This window comes from Natator depressus, chromosome 14, assembly GCF_965152275.1.
Source record: "Natator depressus isolate rNatDep1 chromosome 14, rNatDep2.hap1, whole genome shotgun sequence".
Lineage (NCBI taxonomy): Eukaryota > Metazoa > Chordata > Testudines > Cheloniidae > Natator > Natator depressus.
This window is the reverse complement of record NC_134247.1, coordinates 39,517,919-39,536,386: the sequence shown is the minus strand read 5'-3', so window position 1 is coordinate 39,536,386 and position 18,468 is coordinate 39,517,919. Positions and strand designations below refer to the sequence as shown.

At 54.7% G+C, this 18,468-nt stretch overlaps 1 protein-coding gene and 1 pseudogene across 1 annotated transcript; both read right to left on the bottom strand.

Moving 5' to 3' along the window:
• LOC141998040 (zinc finger protein RFP-like) overlaps nucleotides 1-18,468 on the bottom strand; it is a 338,200-nt pseudogene that overhangs the window by 162,957 nt on the left and 156,775 nt on the right.
• LOC141998789 (maestro heat-like repeat family member 5) lies at nucleotides 2,589-16,842 on the bottom strand. Its single transcript, XM_074971773.1, has 4 exons — nucleotides 16,585-16,842; nucleotides 15,990-16,085; nucleotides 15,132-15,236; nucleotides 2,589-2,654 (listed from the first exon to the last, which is right to left on the bottom strand). The coding sequence occupies exons 1-4, from the start codon at nucleotides 16,684-16,686 to the stop codon at nucleotides 2,589-2,591; spliced, it is 369 nt and encodes a 122-aa protein (XP_074827874.1). The 5' UTR covers nucleotides 16,687-16,842.

The window sequence follows — 18,468 nt, the reverse complement described above, 5'->3', positions numbered from 1 at the left end:
TGGACAGCCATGTTAATATATAATTTCACATGTCTTCTTCTCCACCTCATGTGCTTTCATAGTTCTAAGTGGAAATTCTTCTACCTACTTTGAAAAATCATCTGTAGCTGTCATTACATACTGGTATCGCTTCTGGGATACTGGATATAGCCCGATTAAATCTGCTCTCAGCAATTCCCAGGTTTTAACAATGTGCAAGAACACAGGCTAGAGTTATCATTTGGATCTTTCCTCTGACATTTTTATTATAATCCCATATATAGTAAACAAAGTAAACATTATAATGTGGTTTCTGTAATAGCTGATGTCTCCACACAGTCAGAATCTAACTTTTGGTGTTTTTCAGAAGTAAATAAATACAGGACAAATTCAGGGCAGAGGTGGGTGGCCGCCTTGGTTAGCTATGAGTTCAGCATTCAGTACCGATCAGGGAGAAGCAATGTAGATACAGATGCATTGTCTAGGTGTCCGCAGGCTCCAGAAGTTGCTGTGATACCCACAGATGGAGTGAGAGCTATTTGCAGTGTGAGTCGCCGAGAGCCAGAGGCCCGTGAGAGCCTTCAGGGATGTGTTGCAGAAGCTTTGGGCCTGCCCCCTGAATGCATGCCTTCTGCTTCAGTGAACTATATTGCTTTGGGCCTGCCCCCTGAATGCATGCCTTCTGCTTCAGTGAACTATACTGCATTGGACCAATCTCCTTTGCCCATGCTCAATGCGGCTGACTGGCAAGAAGCCCAGCGGCACGATATTGACATTCGTGATACACTACTTGCCAAAAGGGAGGGTAAACTACTATTGAGAGAATGGACCAAACTAAAACTGATTCAGGGAGTGTTAGAACTAGGAGTGCAGGGGCCTACGCCAGTAGCCAAGGGACCCTCAAAGGAAGCCTCTCCATCCGTCAATCAAGAGGATGTTCCCCCTACCTCAGCAACAGAGATTCTCAATAGACGAGACAGGGTGATAAGACCAGTAAAACGGTTAACTTATGATGCACCTGGGGTGACTAGTGAGGAGCCAATACATTTAGCACACAGGCTTGTGGAAGCTAAAGTGGGCTTTCTGAGGCCCTTTGGAGGAAACCAATGAGTTGGTATAAAGGGAGTGTGATTTGTCAGGACGACAAATTCTCGGCTGGGGGGAGGGATGTAAGCAGAGTCAGGATGAGCTCCACCCTGACATCTGGTGGTGAGGTGTGGCAAGTTGTGGAAAAGAACTTCAGGGGCTGATCTCATTTGCATAGGCACACCCACCCCACCTAGAATGAGGCCATAGCTGCCCAAATGGTCACTTTGGCTTCTGTGGGATCCCCAGTGTCTCTGTTATTGGGGCAGGAAGAATAAATTGTTATTACCCTGATTATGGGAACTGTGCTTGGAACTGTACTTGGCCTTTTGTTATGATGGAGGGACTCACCATCAACTAAGTAGCACTCTCTAGGCAATGGGTTCCAAAACTCTGTGACTGGAGAGAGGCTTGAGACAGGTATTAGTACCTGGTGGTGTGGGCCCCTTTGTGAGGGCATGAAACACCAATTGCACCTCTGTCTCTCTCCACTGTGGAATGTCAGAGCTAATTTTGGGTCTATTAAGAGTCTTGCTACAGGTACTGTGCTGAATTCACTTTGGCCTTATGGTGCACCAGCACTAAGGCTCCCACTACTATGAGCTGAAATCATTGAGAGCTGAAATCACTGAGCACTGTGTCAAGTAGTGGGAAGCCGGAAGATCTAGAGTGCAGTGGTGCTGTTCATGGATAGGCTGGCGGAGCGTTTGTGAGACGGCGAGGCGAGCTGTGCAGAGCGGAGGTGTTTGTGAGACAGCGAGCTGTGCAGAGTGGAGCCGTTCATGAGACGGCAGAGCAGAGCCCTGTGGGGCAGTCAGCTTCAGGACACATAAGGTGCCCCTTACCTCTTTCCCCCACACACAGGCACATTTTAGCCAGACTGGGGAGTAACACTATGCAGATGAACTTTTGAACTCTGGGGCTGGACTTTTTGGACTTTGGGTGATTTGTGGATTGCTGGACTCAAGAGACGTTTGGGTTCTGGGACTCAAGAACCTGAGGGAAAGGATGTGGCCCAATTTGCTGGGGTGGGTCTTTGCTCATGGTTTGGTTAATGAACACGAGTTGTGGTGTTTCCCCAATTTAATGCTGATGTCGTTTACCTCATGTTATTAAAGATTCTCTGCTACACCGAGACTCTGTGCTTGCGAGAGGGGAACTATTTCCTCTTGAGGCGCCCAGGGGGTGTGTAAGATTTTCCCAGGTCACTGGGTGGGGGCTCAAGCCAGTTTTGCGTTTGCTTTGATGAGAGGGAACCCCTGTGTACTGAACCCGGCCCTTGCTGCTATCAACTTGGCCTGGCAGAAGGGTTACATCTGCAACTGAGAACTTGCATAAATACACCTTGCAGGGTCAGCGAGTTATATGGGCCCTTGGTGCTCATGCTCCAGCAATATTCAGGGCCTGGGAGCCTAGGTCCACCAATGTTTGGGGCCGGGTCTCTGCCCCAGCCCCACCTGCTGCCGCCATGGGCCTCCCCTGGAGCGCCCCCGGCCCCGCCAGCTGCTCCGCGCAGTGCTCCCTCACCGGCCGCTGCTGGCTACAACACAGGGACCGGCGCGGGCGGCAGGCTGAGGTGGCTGCTGCACCTGCGGAGGGGGGAGAGGAGGAGGTGCACATGTGATGGCAGCCACCCCCGGCACCTACTGGGAGACGACTCCAACTCCGAGGAGGCTTCCTGGGGTCTGGACCTGAGCAGCTGGGGCATGGGTCTGTGTTGTACTCGTGCCCCCGCCCACAGTCACCCCTCCTGCCCCACGCTTGGCAAGGAGATGCCCCATCCCCCACCCGCAGTGATGCTATGGTGAGGGGCAGCAGCAGAGGAGGAGGTGCACACGTGACAGCAGCCCCCCCACCCACCTTCTGTCACCCACCACAAGGGAGGCGAGGGGGCTTCCTGGACCTGAGCAGCTGGGGCTTGGGTGAGTGTCGTGACACCCTGCCCTCCCCCCCCCCCCGCAGTTACCACTCCTGCCCCAGGCTGGGCAAGGGGCAGCCCCATCCCCCACTGGACAACGACAAAAAGTGTTTGCTGCCTCCTGAAGAACATTGCAAAAGAAAGAGCGACATTTTGTTTTATTTTTAGAAAGTATTTGCTTTTGAGGGCTATTGATCCAAGAGTGCTGGGTTGTTTCCGTATTCAAAAGAGTATTAATAAAGTTGATATTCTTAGTTAGATACATTTTTCTTATGATGGTGATATTGTGGAACAGAGGGAAACTGTTAAACGCTTACTATTTCCAGTCCACTTTTACATTATTTAAAAAAATATAAATCAGCTTACAAGGCAAGTGTGAACGTCCCACTAGGCTCCTCTCTGCATCTTTAGGAGCCTAAATAACTTTGCAAATGTGGCACAGAGACTAAGAGGCAGATTTTAGAAGGTCTGCAGACACCTAAAGATGTAGCTTGGTATCTACCGGGATTTTCAAAAGCACTTAAGTGCCTAACTCCCATTGGAAGCGAGGTGCCCAGGCACCTTTGAAAATTCCCCCAGAACGACTCGGCCAGCTCACCACAGGCTGCTTCCCCCACATAGGGTCCCACTTGGGCACTTACAATTTTTAGCCTCAACTTTTTTTTATTATTGTGTCAAATTCAGAAAATTGCAGCGGGATTTCAGAATGTTCTAGGGGAGGAGACCTAAGTTCCCTCATTTTAAAGCCTCCCTCACAGCCTCCCAGAGAAGCCCAGTGGGGTCGGCTCCAGGCCTGGCTTGGGGGGATTCCCAGGTCCCCTCAGGACCAATAACTGCATGATCTGACTCCCAAAGAAAAGCCGAGCCCAGGATCCCAGTGAGTGCAATGGGGCCAGTGAGCAACAGGGAATGTCCCGGCACTTACTGCCCGAGGGACTTATTGCCCATGGTGAGGGGTGAAACAGCCACAGGGGCCAAGAGTGAGAGCCCCAGGCCCTGCTGTACGGGCTGCTTTGTGCTGCCAACTTAGCTGTGTCAGGGAAACTGGTCCCAGCGCGATGGAGGGAGGAGTGGGGACAGGGAGTGGGGAGAGCTGGGGAAGGGCAGTCGGCAGCTGGGCCAGGGGAAGGGGAGGGAGAGCCCAGCCCCAGGGTTGTCGGAGCAAGGAGCCCAGGATGGGCGAATGGGACCTGGGAGCCCTGGAAGCTCTTCAACTATCTCCCCTCCTCAGCCTCTCACCTAGCCTATATCCCACCCCATATTCTTTTATCTTTGCACCTGCCTCCATGCCTGGACGCCCACCCTGACCTATTGCCCTGGGCCTGCAGACTTCTCCTTCCATACACCCATTAGTGAGCCCCTGAGCCCAGCCCCGCTTGGGAGCACCCAGGGCAGGGACCATACAAGATGCCCAGGGCACTGAGGGGGCTACAGAAATAATACGGAATAATAGTAACACCAGTAATTCTCCAGGCAGAGCAAAGGCATAAATAAAAGGCAAGAGACCAAGACCGGGTGGGGCAGGGGCCGGGGGAGGACAGAAGGGCTGAAAGCAGAGCTGGGGAAATCAAGTGCAGAATGTGACGTGTCCAGTGAGCTCAGCTTCTGTTCCCCTTTGTCAGCTGCCCACACACTGATCACAATTTTCTCAGATTTATTTGCTCAAATACATTTGTCAAACACATTGATTTCTGTGGGGTTAGTTATGATTGGACACACAGGTCACATGGGATTGTTTCTGTTTCTTGATTGGATGAGGCAGGGCCCAGTAAACCGGACTGCCAGGGCTTCACCCTGGTCACTGGGGGGTGGGGGAGGGGGAGGGAAGCATCCTCAGACCATGCTTCATCCAGACCTTATTTTGTGGGTTTTTACAGCTCTGAACTTCACAGATTGACTCTTTAGCTCCAGCTGTAGAGACTTGTGCTAAGCGCTGTAGGTCCCCACTTCAATCCCCAGGGAGTGTTGGGGTGGGTTAGACAGTTCCTGCCTGTGGGGCAGGGGATATGTTCTCCCTTCCAGCCTTCCAGCAATACACATCAGATTGGTTCATATTCGTCCCCCTCTCTCCATTGCTCCCGTTCTCCCCTCCCTTCTCCCTACCTCCATCCAGTCCTTCTCTCCTGCCCTCTCCCTGTCCTTCCCCCTCTTTTACTCTCCTTCACTTTCACTTTCCTGTTTTCTCCCCCTCCTGGCTCCTCCTTTTTCTTCTTCTCCTTCTGTGGCTGGGACTAGCAGATACTTGCAGGTGGCCCCTCCCAGTGTCAGCACAAGCCCCCACTGTGTAGAGCCACTGGCAGGGAGAACAGATACTCACCCGGCTGCCATGGCTGCTGCAGCTACAGCCGGGGAAATACAAGATGAAGCTATTTGCTCCATCTGCCTGGAATATCCGACGGACCCGGTGACTATAGCGTGTGGGCTGGGATGAGGGCAGGATGGGCAAAAGTTTCCTAAAAGTGGGGGGGGCTGCTGGCACCCAAACTGTGGCCCAGCCCCTGTGCCACACCTTCTCCTCGAGGTCCTGCCCCCTCAAACCGCCCCTTTCCCTGGGGCCCCCCCCCATGCCGCCTTTCTCTCTGAGCTCCCACTTCACGCCGCCCCTTGCCCCCAAACACACCCCCACCCCGCTCCCTTCTCTCCCCCATCATCCAGTCGCTCACACTTGTGGCCAGTAAAAAGTGGTGGGCCCTGGTCTCCCCTGTTCCGGCACCCCTGGATGAGAGTGGGAGAGGATGAAGAACTCCTTTCAAATATAACTCCCCCCACCTCAAAAAAGCACAATTTGCCAGCAACAGCAAAACATGCACCTCACCAACCCGGGTCAGTCACGCTGTGTTGTGTGTGACATTCCCGTCCTGGGGCGGTTTATGTCTTGGAGAATGTGAACCCTGCAGGCCTGGGTGTTTCTCTGCGTAATGTGACCTCAGTGCTCCTCATGAGAGCCGTTGTTTGTAAACGTTTCAGTAGCAGACATATTTATCATTCATGGACAGACAGACATTTATTCACAATTAGAACTGGTCAAAAACAGCGGGGGTGGGGAGGTTCATGAAAATTGAAGAAGAAACTACTTCTCTCCCCCCCCCACCCCGCCATATTCTTCAAACTTATTTGCAAATGTTTTTAATGATCAAATTTTTGTTTAGTTTTGGTGGGAAAAACTCCACGTTCTCTCTCAAGTGGGCAGAGAAATCCAAAATGTTTTTTTTAAAAAGGGAACTTTTTTCAAATGATCAATGGAATCCAAAGTGGCATTTTTAGTTCAAAGGTTGCATTGTCAGTGTAAAACCATTTTGAACCAGCTCTATTACTGTATAACAAAATGAGTTTATTTTTCATGATGCATTGTTTGGGCCGAGTTCCAAGTGGCATTTCAGTTTTTGCACAGCTCTTCTCTTCTTGCGTCTGCACCTCTCATAAGCTGTGGCCTTAATCTTGGCCCTGGAAACACTTACATGCATGTTTAACTTTAATTACTGCTTTGAATAATTCCATTTCAATGGGACAACTCTGAGGTCGGGTTTATGCTACGGCCCTATATCGGTATAACTACGTCATTTCTTTAATTTTCTTTCTTTTATATGTGAAAGTTCTTGAGAGGTTAAAGCAGGTAAAATACATGAACAGGTTGGGACAGTCCAAGTTTGTCCATGCAAAGTGACAGCAGAGATGTGGTATCTGCTAGTTTTCCATAAGTCTCTCAGGGTTACCCAGGATAACTTTGGGGATCTCTGTCTTGCATCGGGAATGTTCCCTGAAAGTGTCCAAACAGCTCAGAGCTACAGAACCATTCCCTGGATCCATTCTTATAGCTGTCTTCCCTGGAAAGCAGTCTGGCAAGTGTTCCTGTCAGCTCATTGCTAAGTTATCTGTCAAAACACTAGAGTTTTCAGGTGCCTAAGTAGCCCCTGGAATCGGGGTGAAATTATTCTCCCCGCCACCACCAAAATTTGAAATGGTGCCCCGGAGTGCACGGTACCCTACCGTGCTTCCCCCATAGGAGCTGCATGAACAGGTAATTCTGCAAGTGACCCCCATGCCTCTCCATTTCCTTGGCCACATGTATCCTGTCCCCATGCTGGCGGCTAATCCAGAAAAAGAGGGAAAGAGCTCACCACTGCTACCACCTGAGGGGGGTGTTGGGTTGAGATCAGCTGGTCAAAGCAGGCAATAGGGACAGAATCTGAGAATGAAGTTCCTAGAGTGACCTCTGCCCTTTCTAGACCTGCCCTTCAATCAGACACAGCGATTGTAAAGTTGAATGTGATCGTAACTAGACCCATTTTAAACCCTTCACCACACAAGAAAAAGCCTGAAGCATTCATCATTAACTATTTATTTCTCCTCCCCTAGATTCCTGCAGCCACCAGCCACCTTGGAGCTTTCCCTCGTCTCTCCCAGGCTGGGCTCACTTGATTGCAGGAGCTCAGCGGAGGGTCCAGCTTTGCTCTTTCTCTTCCATTTTTCACGTCTTTGGGTGGCTGCATTGGCAACTGAGCAGCCTGATGGAAACACTGAGTCCTCTGTCTTGGCAGGCAGGCCCAGCCACGAAAGCCAAAGACTCCCTGAGAACAGGGGGAGGTTCGCCTGAACTCTCAGGAGTGGAGGCTGGGCCCATAGGGTAGGGTTACCATATCTGAACTTTCAAAAAAGAGGACACTCCGGGGGGGAGGGGGGGAGTGGTAGCCCTGCCCCCTATCTACTCCCTCCCACTTCCTGCCCCTGACTGCCCCCCACAGAATCACCAACCCATCCAACTCCACCTGCTCCTTGTCCCCTGATCGCCCCCTCCCAGGACCCTGCCCTCTATCTAAGCCTTCCTTCTCCCTGTCTCCAACTGCCCCCTCCTTAGACCCCTCCACCAGAACTGCCCCCCTAGAACTCCACCCCCTACCTATCCCCTGACTGCCCCGCCCTCTATCCGCACCCCCACCCCCTGAAAGACCCCCGGCTCTCCCACACCTATCCAACCACTCCCTGTCCCCTGACTGCCCCAGCAGAACCCCCGACCCATCTAATCTCCCCTGCTCCCTGCCCCTGACTTCCCCCCCGAACCTCCTCCCCGTCCAACCCCCCCCCCCCGCTCCCTGTCCCTTGACTCTCCCGACCCCTCTCCAAATGCCCACCCCCTGACAGGCTCCCCCCAGAACCCCTGAAACATCCAACCCCTCCTGCTCCCTGTCCCCTGACTGTCCCTTGGGACCCCATGCCCCTTCTCCAGCCCCCTGGCCCCGGTACCCTGCTGCTCAGAGCAGTGTGTCTGGGGTGCGGAGCCAGACATAGTGCCACACTCCCCCACAGAGCGTGCAGCTCCCCCCCCACCCCCAGAGTGCTGCATTGGGAGGGAAATCCTGGACCTTTGGAGAGTTTTACAAATTCCTCCCGGAGGGCGACTAAAAACCCAAAAAGCCGGACATGTCCGGGAAACTCCGGACGCATGGTAACCCTACCACAGGGACTCCAGGATCTGCAGCTGCAGCCACCTGTATGGTGAATCCTCCGACTCATCACCAACCAGCTCTTCCCCATTCTGCAACCTGGCCCCACGGTCTGACTGTGCAGGAGAACAGAAACCCTTTGGGACAGCAGAAGAGTCTCCTCAATGCCGCAATCTTCGCATGGCTTCCCGCGGTCACAGTGAAACACGACTACCCTGTCCCAGGATTCTATCAAGGAGCTGCTGGCGCAGTCACTGGGCACCCACTCGTAATGGTCTCGGGCAGTGGCATTGCAGAGGGAGCTGAGCAGACCGTCCCTTCTGTGACTTCCTGAATTGCTGCCAGGACGGATTCTCCTCTGTGCTAGGGAGAGTCCCCGAGGAAAAGCAGCTGTGGTGGGGGAGGAGGCAAGACAAGCACTCCCCCTGAGCCCTTGACTAGCAGGCAAGCAGGACTCTGGGAGCCAAGGCATCGGTGTGTCTTGCTGGGAGAGCAGAGCTGGAGAGCAGAAAAGGACATTGGAGGAATTGAAGAAAAGTCAGTGTCATGGCTGGGTCATGGGCAGCCAGACCTAATGGTCAGAGGCAGAGTCCACACTCACAAGACAGGAGTCGAGAGTCAGCTGGGTCAGGACACTGGAAGAGCAGAAGCAAAAAACCAAATTGGGTTCAGAACCTCAAATCAGATGAGTCACCCCGAGTCTGGATGCCAGGAAATCAAGCCTGGGGAGTGGGAGCAGGAAGAGCCAACACACAGTCCAGAGCTGGGGAGGAGCTCGGCTGTTCAGACAGCTTCTTGTTCCTGCTGCTGGTTTAAGGAGGTCCTGGGGGCCGATAAGCTGCTCTGGGACGCTGCCAATAGGAGCCTCAAACTGGGTCTGGACTTGGTCAGTCCTAGGTAAGCAGTTTTTCGTAGGCTTCCAGGTGGCATGCTGGAGGGTGGCTGCTCCCAGGAACCCTGCAGACCTGGGTTAATGACCCATGGGTCAGGACAGTGAGTGATCTCTCCCCGCTCAAACCTCCTGCACGAAACAGTCTCCAGGGTCCCGGAGGCATCCTCTGAGAAGAAAAAAACACAGTCATGAGGACAAATAGGCTATGGAACAGGAGCCCCCTCTTTGTTGCAACAGCCCCAAGTGCCCAGAAGAGTGGACGGTTCTTACCTCCAGGAGATGCCTGGGATCTTCCATCTAAGCCTCAATGGGACCCCTGTTTCTTGGTCTGACAGGAGGAGATCATCTGTCCCCACTGCTCCCTGCGCTGGGCTGGCTGCAGCACACATCTGTGTAAGAGGCTGGGCCAGAGAGATGTTACAATCAGGGTCCAGGCACCCCAGAAGGAGAACAGAGGGTCTGAAACCAGAAGACGAAGCAATCAAATCAGCGGATTTGACAGAGAAGTTTTCTACCCTACAGGGACATCAAAGAAGGTCTGTTAGGAAAGCTGAGATGTTAGTCTGGAAACTGCTAAGGCAAAGATTAAATCTCTTCTTTGTTACTATGCTTCCCAAACCACCTCAGTGTTGTGTGTTCCAGTGAAGTGTGAGTCTCCAGCCTACCCAACAGGCTGAGCTGTGCCCTGTCTCTCTGAAGGTAGCAAATAATTTCTGAGTGGTGCTGGGCCCAGAGTCCAAGGGCAGTTCACCAGACATCTTGTGGGAAGCCCAAAGAGACCAAAGGAGCAGGAGAGATTCAGGCCCCACTGACCCATGGGAACTTCCCACAGAAGAGGCTACACGGGGCTCCAGACACAGCCACTTTGGGTATGTACCAGAGTTCACTCACCTCTAGATGCTGACCAGGCCTCATGTCACCATTTTCTAGCTGGGCTAGCAACCCCACTGATACTCACTCTTGCAGTTTGTTGGCTGGGAACTCAGCCCTCCAACCAGGTGACTGGCCTTTACTCCACTCCTTCCTGGGTCATGCTCAAGGCAAACAAAGTCCCAAAATGTCTTGAACAGAAACAGGGCCTTCCACCCTCGTGGGGAGTTCTTCCTCAGCCTGATTTCGGTTCGGCCTGCCCTTCTTGGGTTTCTATGGTCTTCTATGTCCCCTTCCTTAGGAACGGTGAGAGAACCCAGTCCTACCCTAGACTCCAGGGTTTGGCCCAAGGCCTTCTACTGAATAGCTTGCTCTGCTTCTGTACTTTTGCTGCTGTTTTCCCTTGTTTCCTCTCAGGTGGGGCTCACTTGGTTATCAATTTGGCCTAGCCCCAGGCTAGGCAGCCACAGTACAAGCCACCCTGTTAGATACCCTCCTCCTTCAAATCCGGTCCAGCCCGGCTGACAGGTTTGCTGAGGGGATGGTGAAACCCCATTGCTGATCAGAAGGAGGTCAGAGTCTGTTCTCTAGGAGCTGAAGGTCCGTTTGTCCCGCTGCGGGAAATGGAGCTGGAGAGCGGAGATGTTAGGTGAAAGAGACTGCATGATGGAGTTGGAGACTGAGGGACGGGAGCCTCCTCCCAGAAACCCTCCCAGGAGAACAGGTTTGAGGAGTTCTCTGGGGACCCTCTTGCTTGGAAAAAAACAAGGGTGGCACATTGATAAAGATGCCTCTGTCCCAGGGATGGGGGAAGCTCCCAGCCAGGCTAAGCAGCAGGGATCCCATTTCTCCCCCAAGAAACCCATATGCCCAAAGAAGTCAATGGCTCTTACCTCCAAGAGGGAGCAGGGTCTTCCCTCTCAGCCTCTTTGAGAACTACCACTGCTTGGTTTCCTAGGACAAGGGACCTGTCCCCACTGCTCCCTGAGGTGGTTCAGCTTCTGACTGCACCCATCTGGGAGGCTGTCACACACCCCAGGGCCTAGAAGACATGCGGGGAGGAGGCTCCTCTTCATGTCAGACTCTGAGAGCCCAGAGAAGGGCCAAAGGAAGAATAAAGGGCAGGAGATGAAGCTAGCCCTGAGCCTCTGTCCCATCCTCACCTCCTCAAATGTGGAGCTTCCTGAGCTTCAGTTGGGCAGACAGTCTGTAGCCCTGACCCAAAGGTCCTTCTGCGCCATATGGGGCAGGAAGATCTCTGCCTGGGAGCATGGGGAATGGGATGGGGGTAAGATCAAGGAAAGAGGGGAGGGATATGGGTGTGAGGGAAAGAGCTCCTGTCCAGATGAAGGAATTTGGGGGGCTGAGGGAAGGACCCCGCTCCACAGAGAGGGGAGAGAGTTTCTGTGAGTGCCACGGGCCACCATTTCCGCTTCCACTAGCCCCCCATTTACAGTGAGACAGAGCAGTACCTGCAGCAGGAAGCGGGACTTTCTGAACAGGGAGGGGAACCTTGAAGAGCATCAGATGAGCCACAGCCCTTGCAGCGCCTCGGGCATCTGGTGCAAGTGCCGGATGTTGTGTAGCTGGCACATGACCTTGGCTGTGACATCCTCGTGCTGCAGGGGAAACAGAACATGGCAGAGACTGAGACACTCCCCAGGAATCAGGGAGGATGAAGGGCACCTGGAACCAGCACCATCATTTCCACCCAGCAGCTGTTCATGTCTGAGTGGTAGATTCACCCTCCTGACCCCCAGGATGGAGGCTTGCTGTCCTCTCTAGTGACCTCCAGTGCCAACCCCCCTCCTTGGAGGGTGAGCTCCTGCCACTTCCCCATCAGTGCCCATGACAGCTGTTCCACCTCCAACCCACCTGGGGACACCGCTCAAGTTCGGAGAACCCTCTCTTCCACCCCTACCTCCATCCCCACCCAGGTAGGGCAGGGAGGGGCTCAAGAAGGGTGGCGGGGGGTGGGAGGGATTCTGGCAGCAGTGAAGTGGGATGGGGAGAGCTTGAGACCTTTCCCCAAGTCACCCCAGTGACAAAAGCTGAAGCCACAGGATGGCAGCCCTGGGGAACGGGGCAGGTCAGCAGCCCCTGCTGACTGAATCCTCCCAATCTCTCAAGAGCGGGTCCAGCCCTACCAGCAGCAAGACCAGCTTCCCACGCCCATGTGCCTCAGCCCTTCCTGCTCAGTCGCCATCACCAGTCAGTCCTTGGCCTCCCAGGCTGCCAGGGATGGGAGCAACTCTTGATGGTGGCTCGGGTGACATGGACACTAGGCCATGGGGAAATGGGTGCAGCTCTGTGGGGCAGGAAAGTTTCCCAGAGGGCACTTAGGGGACTCTCCTGTCCTTCCCAGGAGTGATAGCTGAGCACCACATCCTAAGAACAGAAGTCCATGAAGGCCAGAAGTCCCCACTAGGCTCCTTGCTACCAGGCCAGCGAATGGCGAGAGGATGGGAAGGAGGCCCTGGGCCCCACCCCAAGCTCCTCAGTCGATTGCAGCTGCTTACCGTGTCCCCCATCAGTTGCTGGGCTTCCCCCAGGAGGGAGTAGACGAGCATCAGCCCAGCCTGGCTGACACGCAGCAGGGGGTCGTGGATGGCCAGCACTGCTGTCCGCAGGAAGGATCTTCTCTGCTTGACGGAGAAGAATTTTCCAAAGACCTAAAACCAAGAGGACATGAGGCTCGAGCAGATTGCCCAGAGCCAGCCTCCAAGTCCTGGCGGTACAATGGCGTCTAGTGCCCCAGAGGGCGGGGAAGAGAGCTGCTGTGGCCAAGGCAGTTCATTCCCCAGGAGGCTTTCAGGGTCCCAGGGCTCAGGGAAGCCCCTTTATTAAAAGGTCACAGATGCTGAGGGACTAAAGCCTCCAGTGGCTCTTTCGGGAAGGCAATTTATGGCAGGGGCCAGGATGGGCTGGAAATGGATCTCTAATGTGTGTGAGCAGGCCCACTCTGCTGTGCAGGGCACAGAGACGACAGGGGACCCTGTCTTGCTTCCAGCAGAGAGATCTCCTGCACCTCAGGGGCTAGAGGAGTTTGTGTGTGCTGTCGGGCGGGGGAGGGGGTTGGAGCTGACAGACCAAAGGTCTCTTCCCCGAGCTAAGTGATTTCTCTAGTTGCTGGGAATGGCCTCTGCAGCTCCTTGGTTTCTTCAAGGGGAATCCAACCTGCAGCCTGACAAGGACAAGGAGACTCATGGCCCAGTCCGCATCCCAGACGCTCCTCGGAGACTTTTATTCTGCTGCAGCAATTCAGCTTGTGGGAGGCAGGACAAGCTCACACAGTCTCTCTGACGGGGCGTCTGTGGATGAGTGTTCTGTCGATGCCCTTGTCGATCCAGGAGCCATTCCAAGGCCTCCTCTGTGATGTTGTGGAAATCACCCATTTCACCTTTGACTCCAGTCTGGGTGCATTGTGTTACGGTGTGTTCGAAGGTTTGGATATTCTCACCACAGTTGTGAGACGGGGGTGGGGGGGGTGTCTTTGATTTTCTACTTGTGCAGCAAGTAGCCGCAACTTGGCTCAGTGACAATGTGCTTCTTTGGAACAGTGGCTGAGGTCCAGATACTCTGCCATTCCCTGGCCAGGTCTGGAGACATGAGGGGGGGCGCATGTGGTCCATATTGGATCTGGAGCTCACTATGTCCCCTACCCGGTTCCCAGGTTGGGACATTCTGCTTCCTGACCGGCAATGGAATTGGGCAAACCCCACCTCCTTTCTCTGTTTCTAGAGGGTGCAGGGAATTAAACAAGGGTCTGATCAAGCAATCGTGACTGACTGACCCAGTGCTCTCCTCTCAGACACTTGGGGATCAGCCAGGGGACAAGGAGCAGAGAGACACCCAGAGCCATAATCCTATCTTAACTCACCCACGGGGGATTCTCCTCAAATCACGGCAACTAGCGAGGTTCCAATGTGGGACCTTTAGCACCAGCCTGTCCTACTGGTTGCTGGATGAGGAACTCTGAGCTGGAAATAAGGAGCGGGCTCTTTTCCTGCCTCCAGGAGGCATCCACTGCAGGGAACCCAGCCAGCCACACTCCCTGAGCTGTGTCATGCCCTGGCACAGTGCCCTTACCTCCCCCACTCTGGCTGTATTCTTGTAGCCCAACAGTCTGCTGTCCTGGTGCCAGTCATAGCACCAGAGATCTTCCGCATCATGTATGGTCAGGCCTGGAAGAGAGAGAGAGAGAGAGACTTTTCTCCTCATTCTGGTTGCAGTTTCTGTGTCCTTCCAATCCCATTGGTGGCTGCACAGTGGAGTGGAGAAGAACAGAGGAAGAGAGAGACTTGTCCTCCGGCTGGGGTCAGTCTGAGAGAAATGGTCTGGGGTCCCATTATCAACCTGTGGTCACTCTCAGTCCTCTATTGGGTTCCGTGTCCCAGCTGGGTTCCTTACCCCTCTGTTGGAGCAGCAGTTGGTAGAGCTGGTAAGTCCCCTCCCTGGCCTGCCGGCTGATGTCTTTGTCTGGCTCGCTGACAAATAGAGCCAGCTGGGCCACATGGTGCCCCATCCGAGGGAACTCGGCTGAGATCTAATGGAAGGGAGAGCAGAGGGGACTCCATCAGCATTTTCCTGTCAGCTCCCTGTCCCCCCGGGCCAGATGGCTCCTTCCTCTTAGCCCCTCTGCAGGAGATGCTGGGGGAGAGGAGCTTGAGATCGACCCTTCATTTGCTCTGCTGCCAAGGGAGCCTGGAGCTGCTTTGGGATGCCAAGCAGGGGCTGGAGCATGGTCCCCTTAAAGGCCCAGGGACAACACTGAACCAGGACAAGAAGAACTTCACTCAACCCTAGCTCAGTTCTGCTCTGACTCTGCCTCCCCATGAAGAACCCTCCTAACCCACAGCCCCGGCAGCAGCAGCAGATCCTGCAACCCGCTGGAGCCAGCCCGCCTCCGCTTGGAGCCAGCAAGCTGGGCTCGGAGCTCACTTACGTCAAACTCAGGGAGGGTGACTGTGTATCTCAGCAGGGCTGTGCTGCTCCTGATAGCCCTGGCTCGCTCCTGCGACACCCTGGACACGACCCAGAGGTTGACATGCTGTGGGGAAAGGAGGCAGGTCACACTCAGTGACCAGCTGCACCTGCTTTGCAAATGAGCCCCATGCCCCCAGCCCCAGGGGCCTGAGACATTCTGCGCAGGGGGGAATAGCTGAGTCATTGATGGCAGAGCTTTAGAAGGGGATTCTTTCCCCCAGGATGCAGCTTGTACCCTTCAGGACACAACTTCTCAGCGTCTCTCTAGATTGGGACAATGTTCGGGGTCGGGGCTGGTCCCATCATCCCCGAACTCCTGATTCCTGAACAGTTCACCAGAAAGGAGACTGAACCCTCGGCCCTTCCCTGCTATGCAAATTCTTGGGGGCATGTAGGGAGTGACTGAGAGCACAATCCCCCCAGGAATTTCAGAGCAGATCAAAGGGAAGGGCTGATTCCCTGGGGTCCTCCTCTTTCTCTAGGAAGGAGCATGTGCCTCTTCTCTGAGAACCATCTCCCGAATCTCATGGGCTCTGTGTGTTGGAGGGGTGGGGGAAGGGTGGGTTTTCAGACTCTCACTCCCCAAGACAGCCAGGAGCCCTGAGCTTAGTGCTCAGCAGAACCAGGGAGAGCTCTGGCTTGGAGTCTCAGCTCCTTACTCTGTCCTTCAAGAAGGAAGGACCTGACACTACATTGCACTGACCTCCCCAACCAAGGACGGCCCACTGGGGACCCAGCTAGGAGGACAGAGTAGAAAATGGATCTTCCAGTCTCTCCTTACCAGTCCCCCAAAGAGTTCAGGTCAAATGGGGCTCACCTCCAAGATGAAGTGGAGCCTGTCAGTGTCTGGGGACTCTGCCAGCAGGTTCCCCAGCATGGCATCCAGGACCTCTGGGATGACTTTGTGCAGAGCCTGCAAAGCATGGGTCAGAGTTAGGGAACCTGGGCCTACACCTGCCACAGGATGGGAAGAGGGGTCTCTGGGAAGCACTGGGGAGACTCCCAAACACATCTCCCGGCCTCTCTCCTTCACAGCCCACTGCAGGCAATTTGCAAGAATTGATGACCCCTGGACCTTTAATCCATGAGCTTAGCAGGTCTCTGCAGAGGGCCTTGTAGGCAGAAGAGTATGAAACAGCCAAGTTGCTTTGGATGGAAGCTGGGCTTCTGGGCAAAACAGGGCTTATGAAAGAAAGAAAGAAAGAAAGAAAGAAAGAAAGAAAGAAAGAAAGAAAGAAAGAAAGAAATCCCCCAGGGAGGGGTAATCTCTTCCCTGCTGGAGGGAAGGATCCAACCCTGCAGCTTGTTCCATCTCTGCTACCCCACCCCTAAATCTGGAGCTCCAGCGAATCAAGGGAGCAGGGACCAAGGACCACTCTGGAAAAGTAAGAGGATGGAGGAGGAGGAGGTACCTGGATGTCGGTGGTGTCCTTCTCCGTGCCCAGGGTGAAGACGGCGTGAAGGGCAGCTCGCAAGAGGTGGGTCTCTAGGGCTGGCTCCAGGGCAGGTTTCATGGTGCTGGCAAGAGAGAGGAGCTGGTATTAGACTGTGCAGTACAGGGGTGGGACTGTCACCAACACAGACACCAAGCCACAGGGATAGAGGCACAGGCTGGCAAGAATGGAAACTGAGGCACTTAGCTAGGGAATAACAAGGCCAAGGCATCACAGACAGACAGTGGCAGGACAGGAATAGCTCCTGTTCCCTGGAGCCTGCTGCCCCTCCTGTATCTGAGCCTGGGAGTGAGCCCCTCCCCAAAGCCCCTCTCATGTTATGGGAGTGAAAAGAAGAGCCCCGCCAGGAGAGAGTGAACCTTCCCAGCCCACCATCTCTGACAGAGGCGCCACTCTTGGGAGGTGACCTGGGAGGGACAGTGACGGTGACTCCCAGCCTTGGGTTTGAGCAGCACTGGGGTGAGGGGAGCCGGCGGGGTGTGGGGGTAGGGCTGTCTCGGTACCAGAGGTTGCCCACTGCAGCCAGGGAGTGGGCGAGGACGGCGCTGGGTGATGAGTCATCGGGAAGCTGCTCGATGATCTCCTGTGAGACGCAAAGGAGACAAAGGAGCGTGTGAGATTCAGGCCCGACTGACACCTCCCAGTGACGAGATGACACAGCCTGTGCCCCACATGGCCAGCAGGATCCCCCACCACCTCCCGCTCCTCCGATTCCTTCCTTCCCATCAAACTTGTCCCCCTTCCCGGATTCCTGCCCAGCTCACTCCGAATACCCTTCTCTCCTCCTCGCTGTCAAAACTGCCCCATTCAGCCCCATCCCGATGACCGAGCTGGGACCATGTGATTCCTTGTCCCCCACTCTCAGCTGCCCTCCAGCCCCACAATTCCCCCCCTGCCCACTACTGACCAATCTCAGAATTTCTCCCTTCTCTTCTCCCAAGTCTTCAGCCCCAGGAATCGTTGTCCTCTGCTGCCCCCTCCAACACCACCCAGTCCCCACCCATTAGCCCGGCCATACCCCTGCCATGTCATGCCAATCCCATGTCTCTCTCCTCCCTCCAGCTACCAGATGGCGTGTCTCACTCACCACAATCCTCTTCACCACAGCCGCCTTGCAGCAGCGCGGCTCCAGCGTGTCCTCCCCTCTCTCCCGTGCAGCCAGACATGCGGGGTAGATGGCTTGAAGGAACAGGAGCTGCTGCCCCTCATCCTGTACCCACCAGGAGTGGGGTATAGCGAGAGAGAGCCTGTTAGCTAGGGACCTTCCTACCCCACCCAAACCAGCTCCAGGGCTCAAGCCTCAATGGGGGATTGGGGGGACCCGCCTATTGTCCAAATCCCCCACCACTCCTACAGAAGCAGGATCAGGAACTGGGACAGTGCCTGTGGGGGCAGACAACCTTGGCTGTTGTGGGACAAACACCTCCATCTTGGGGGTCCCACATCATGGATGTAAAAGGGCCCCTTAGGGGTGGTGGATCAGGAGGGACAAGACCCTGGGCAGGGGGTGGGGATGCTGGGAAGGGACAGGGCAATCTTGGTTCCAGCCCAGGTGGGGAACATTTATACCTTATCTCTGCACTGGAGCTGCTCTCGGATGACCTTGAGAGCAGCTTCATCTTTGGCCATGTCCACCCCTTCCTCCTGCTCCGAATCCAGGGGGGTCCCTGCACCAGGGAGGGAAGGACAGGGGCGTGGTGGGCAGAGCAGGATTCAAGACCCCCCTTCCCACCTCAGGCACCCAGGGCAGATCGGGCCCCAAACCTCCCTCTCAGGGATGCCTTCAGCCCCCAACAGCTTCAGAAGCCCAGAGCAGAGCCCCCCCTCCACTGGCCAGGACTC

Coding starts and splice junctions, on each gene's coding strand:
- LOC141998789 (XM_074971773.1), bottom strand. CDS start 16,686: ATGAAACCTGCCCTGGAGCCAGCCCTAGAGACCCACCTCTTGCGAGCT. Junction 16,086..16,584: donor AGGACACCACCGACATCCAG/GTACCTCCTCCT, acceptor CATGCTTTGCAG/GCTCTGCACAAAGTCATCCC. Junction 15,237..15,989: donor GGCTCCACTTCATCTTGGAG/GTGAGCCCCATT, acceptor CTTTCCCCACAG/CATGTCAACCTCTGGGTCGT.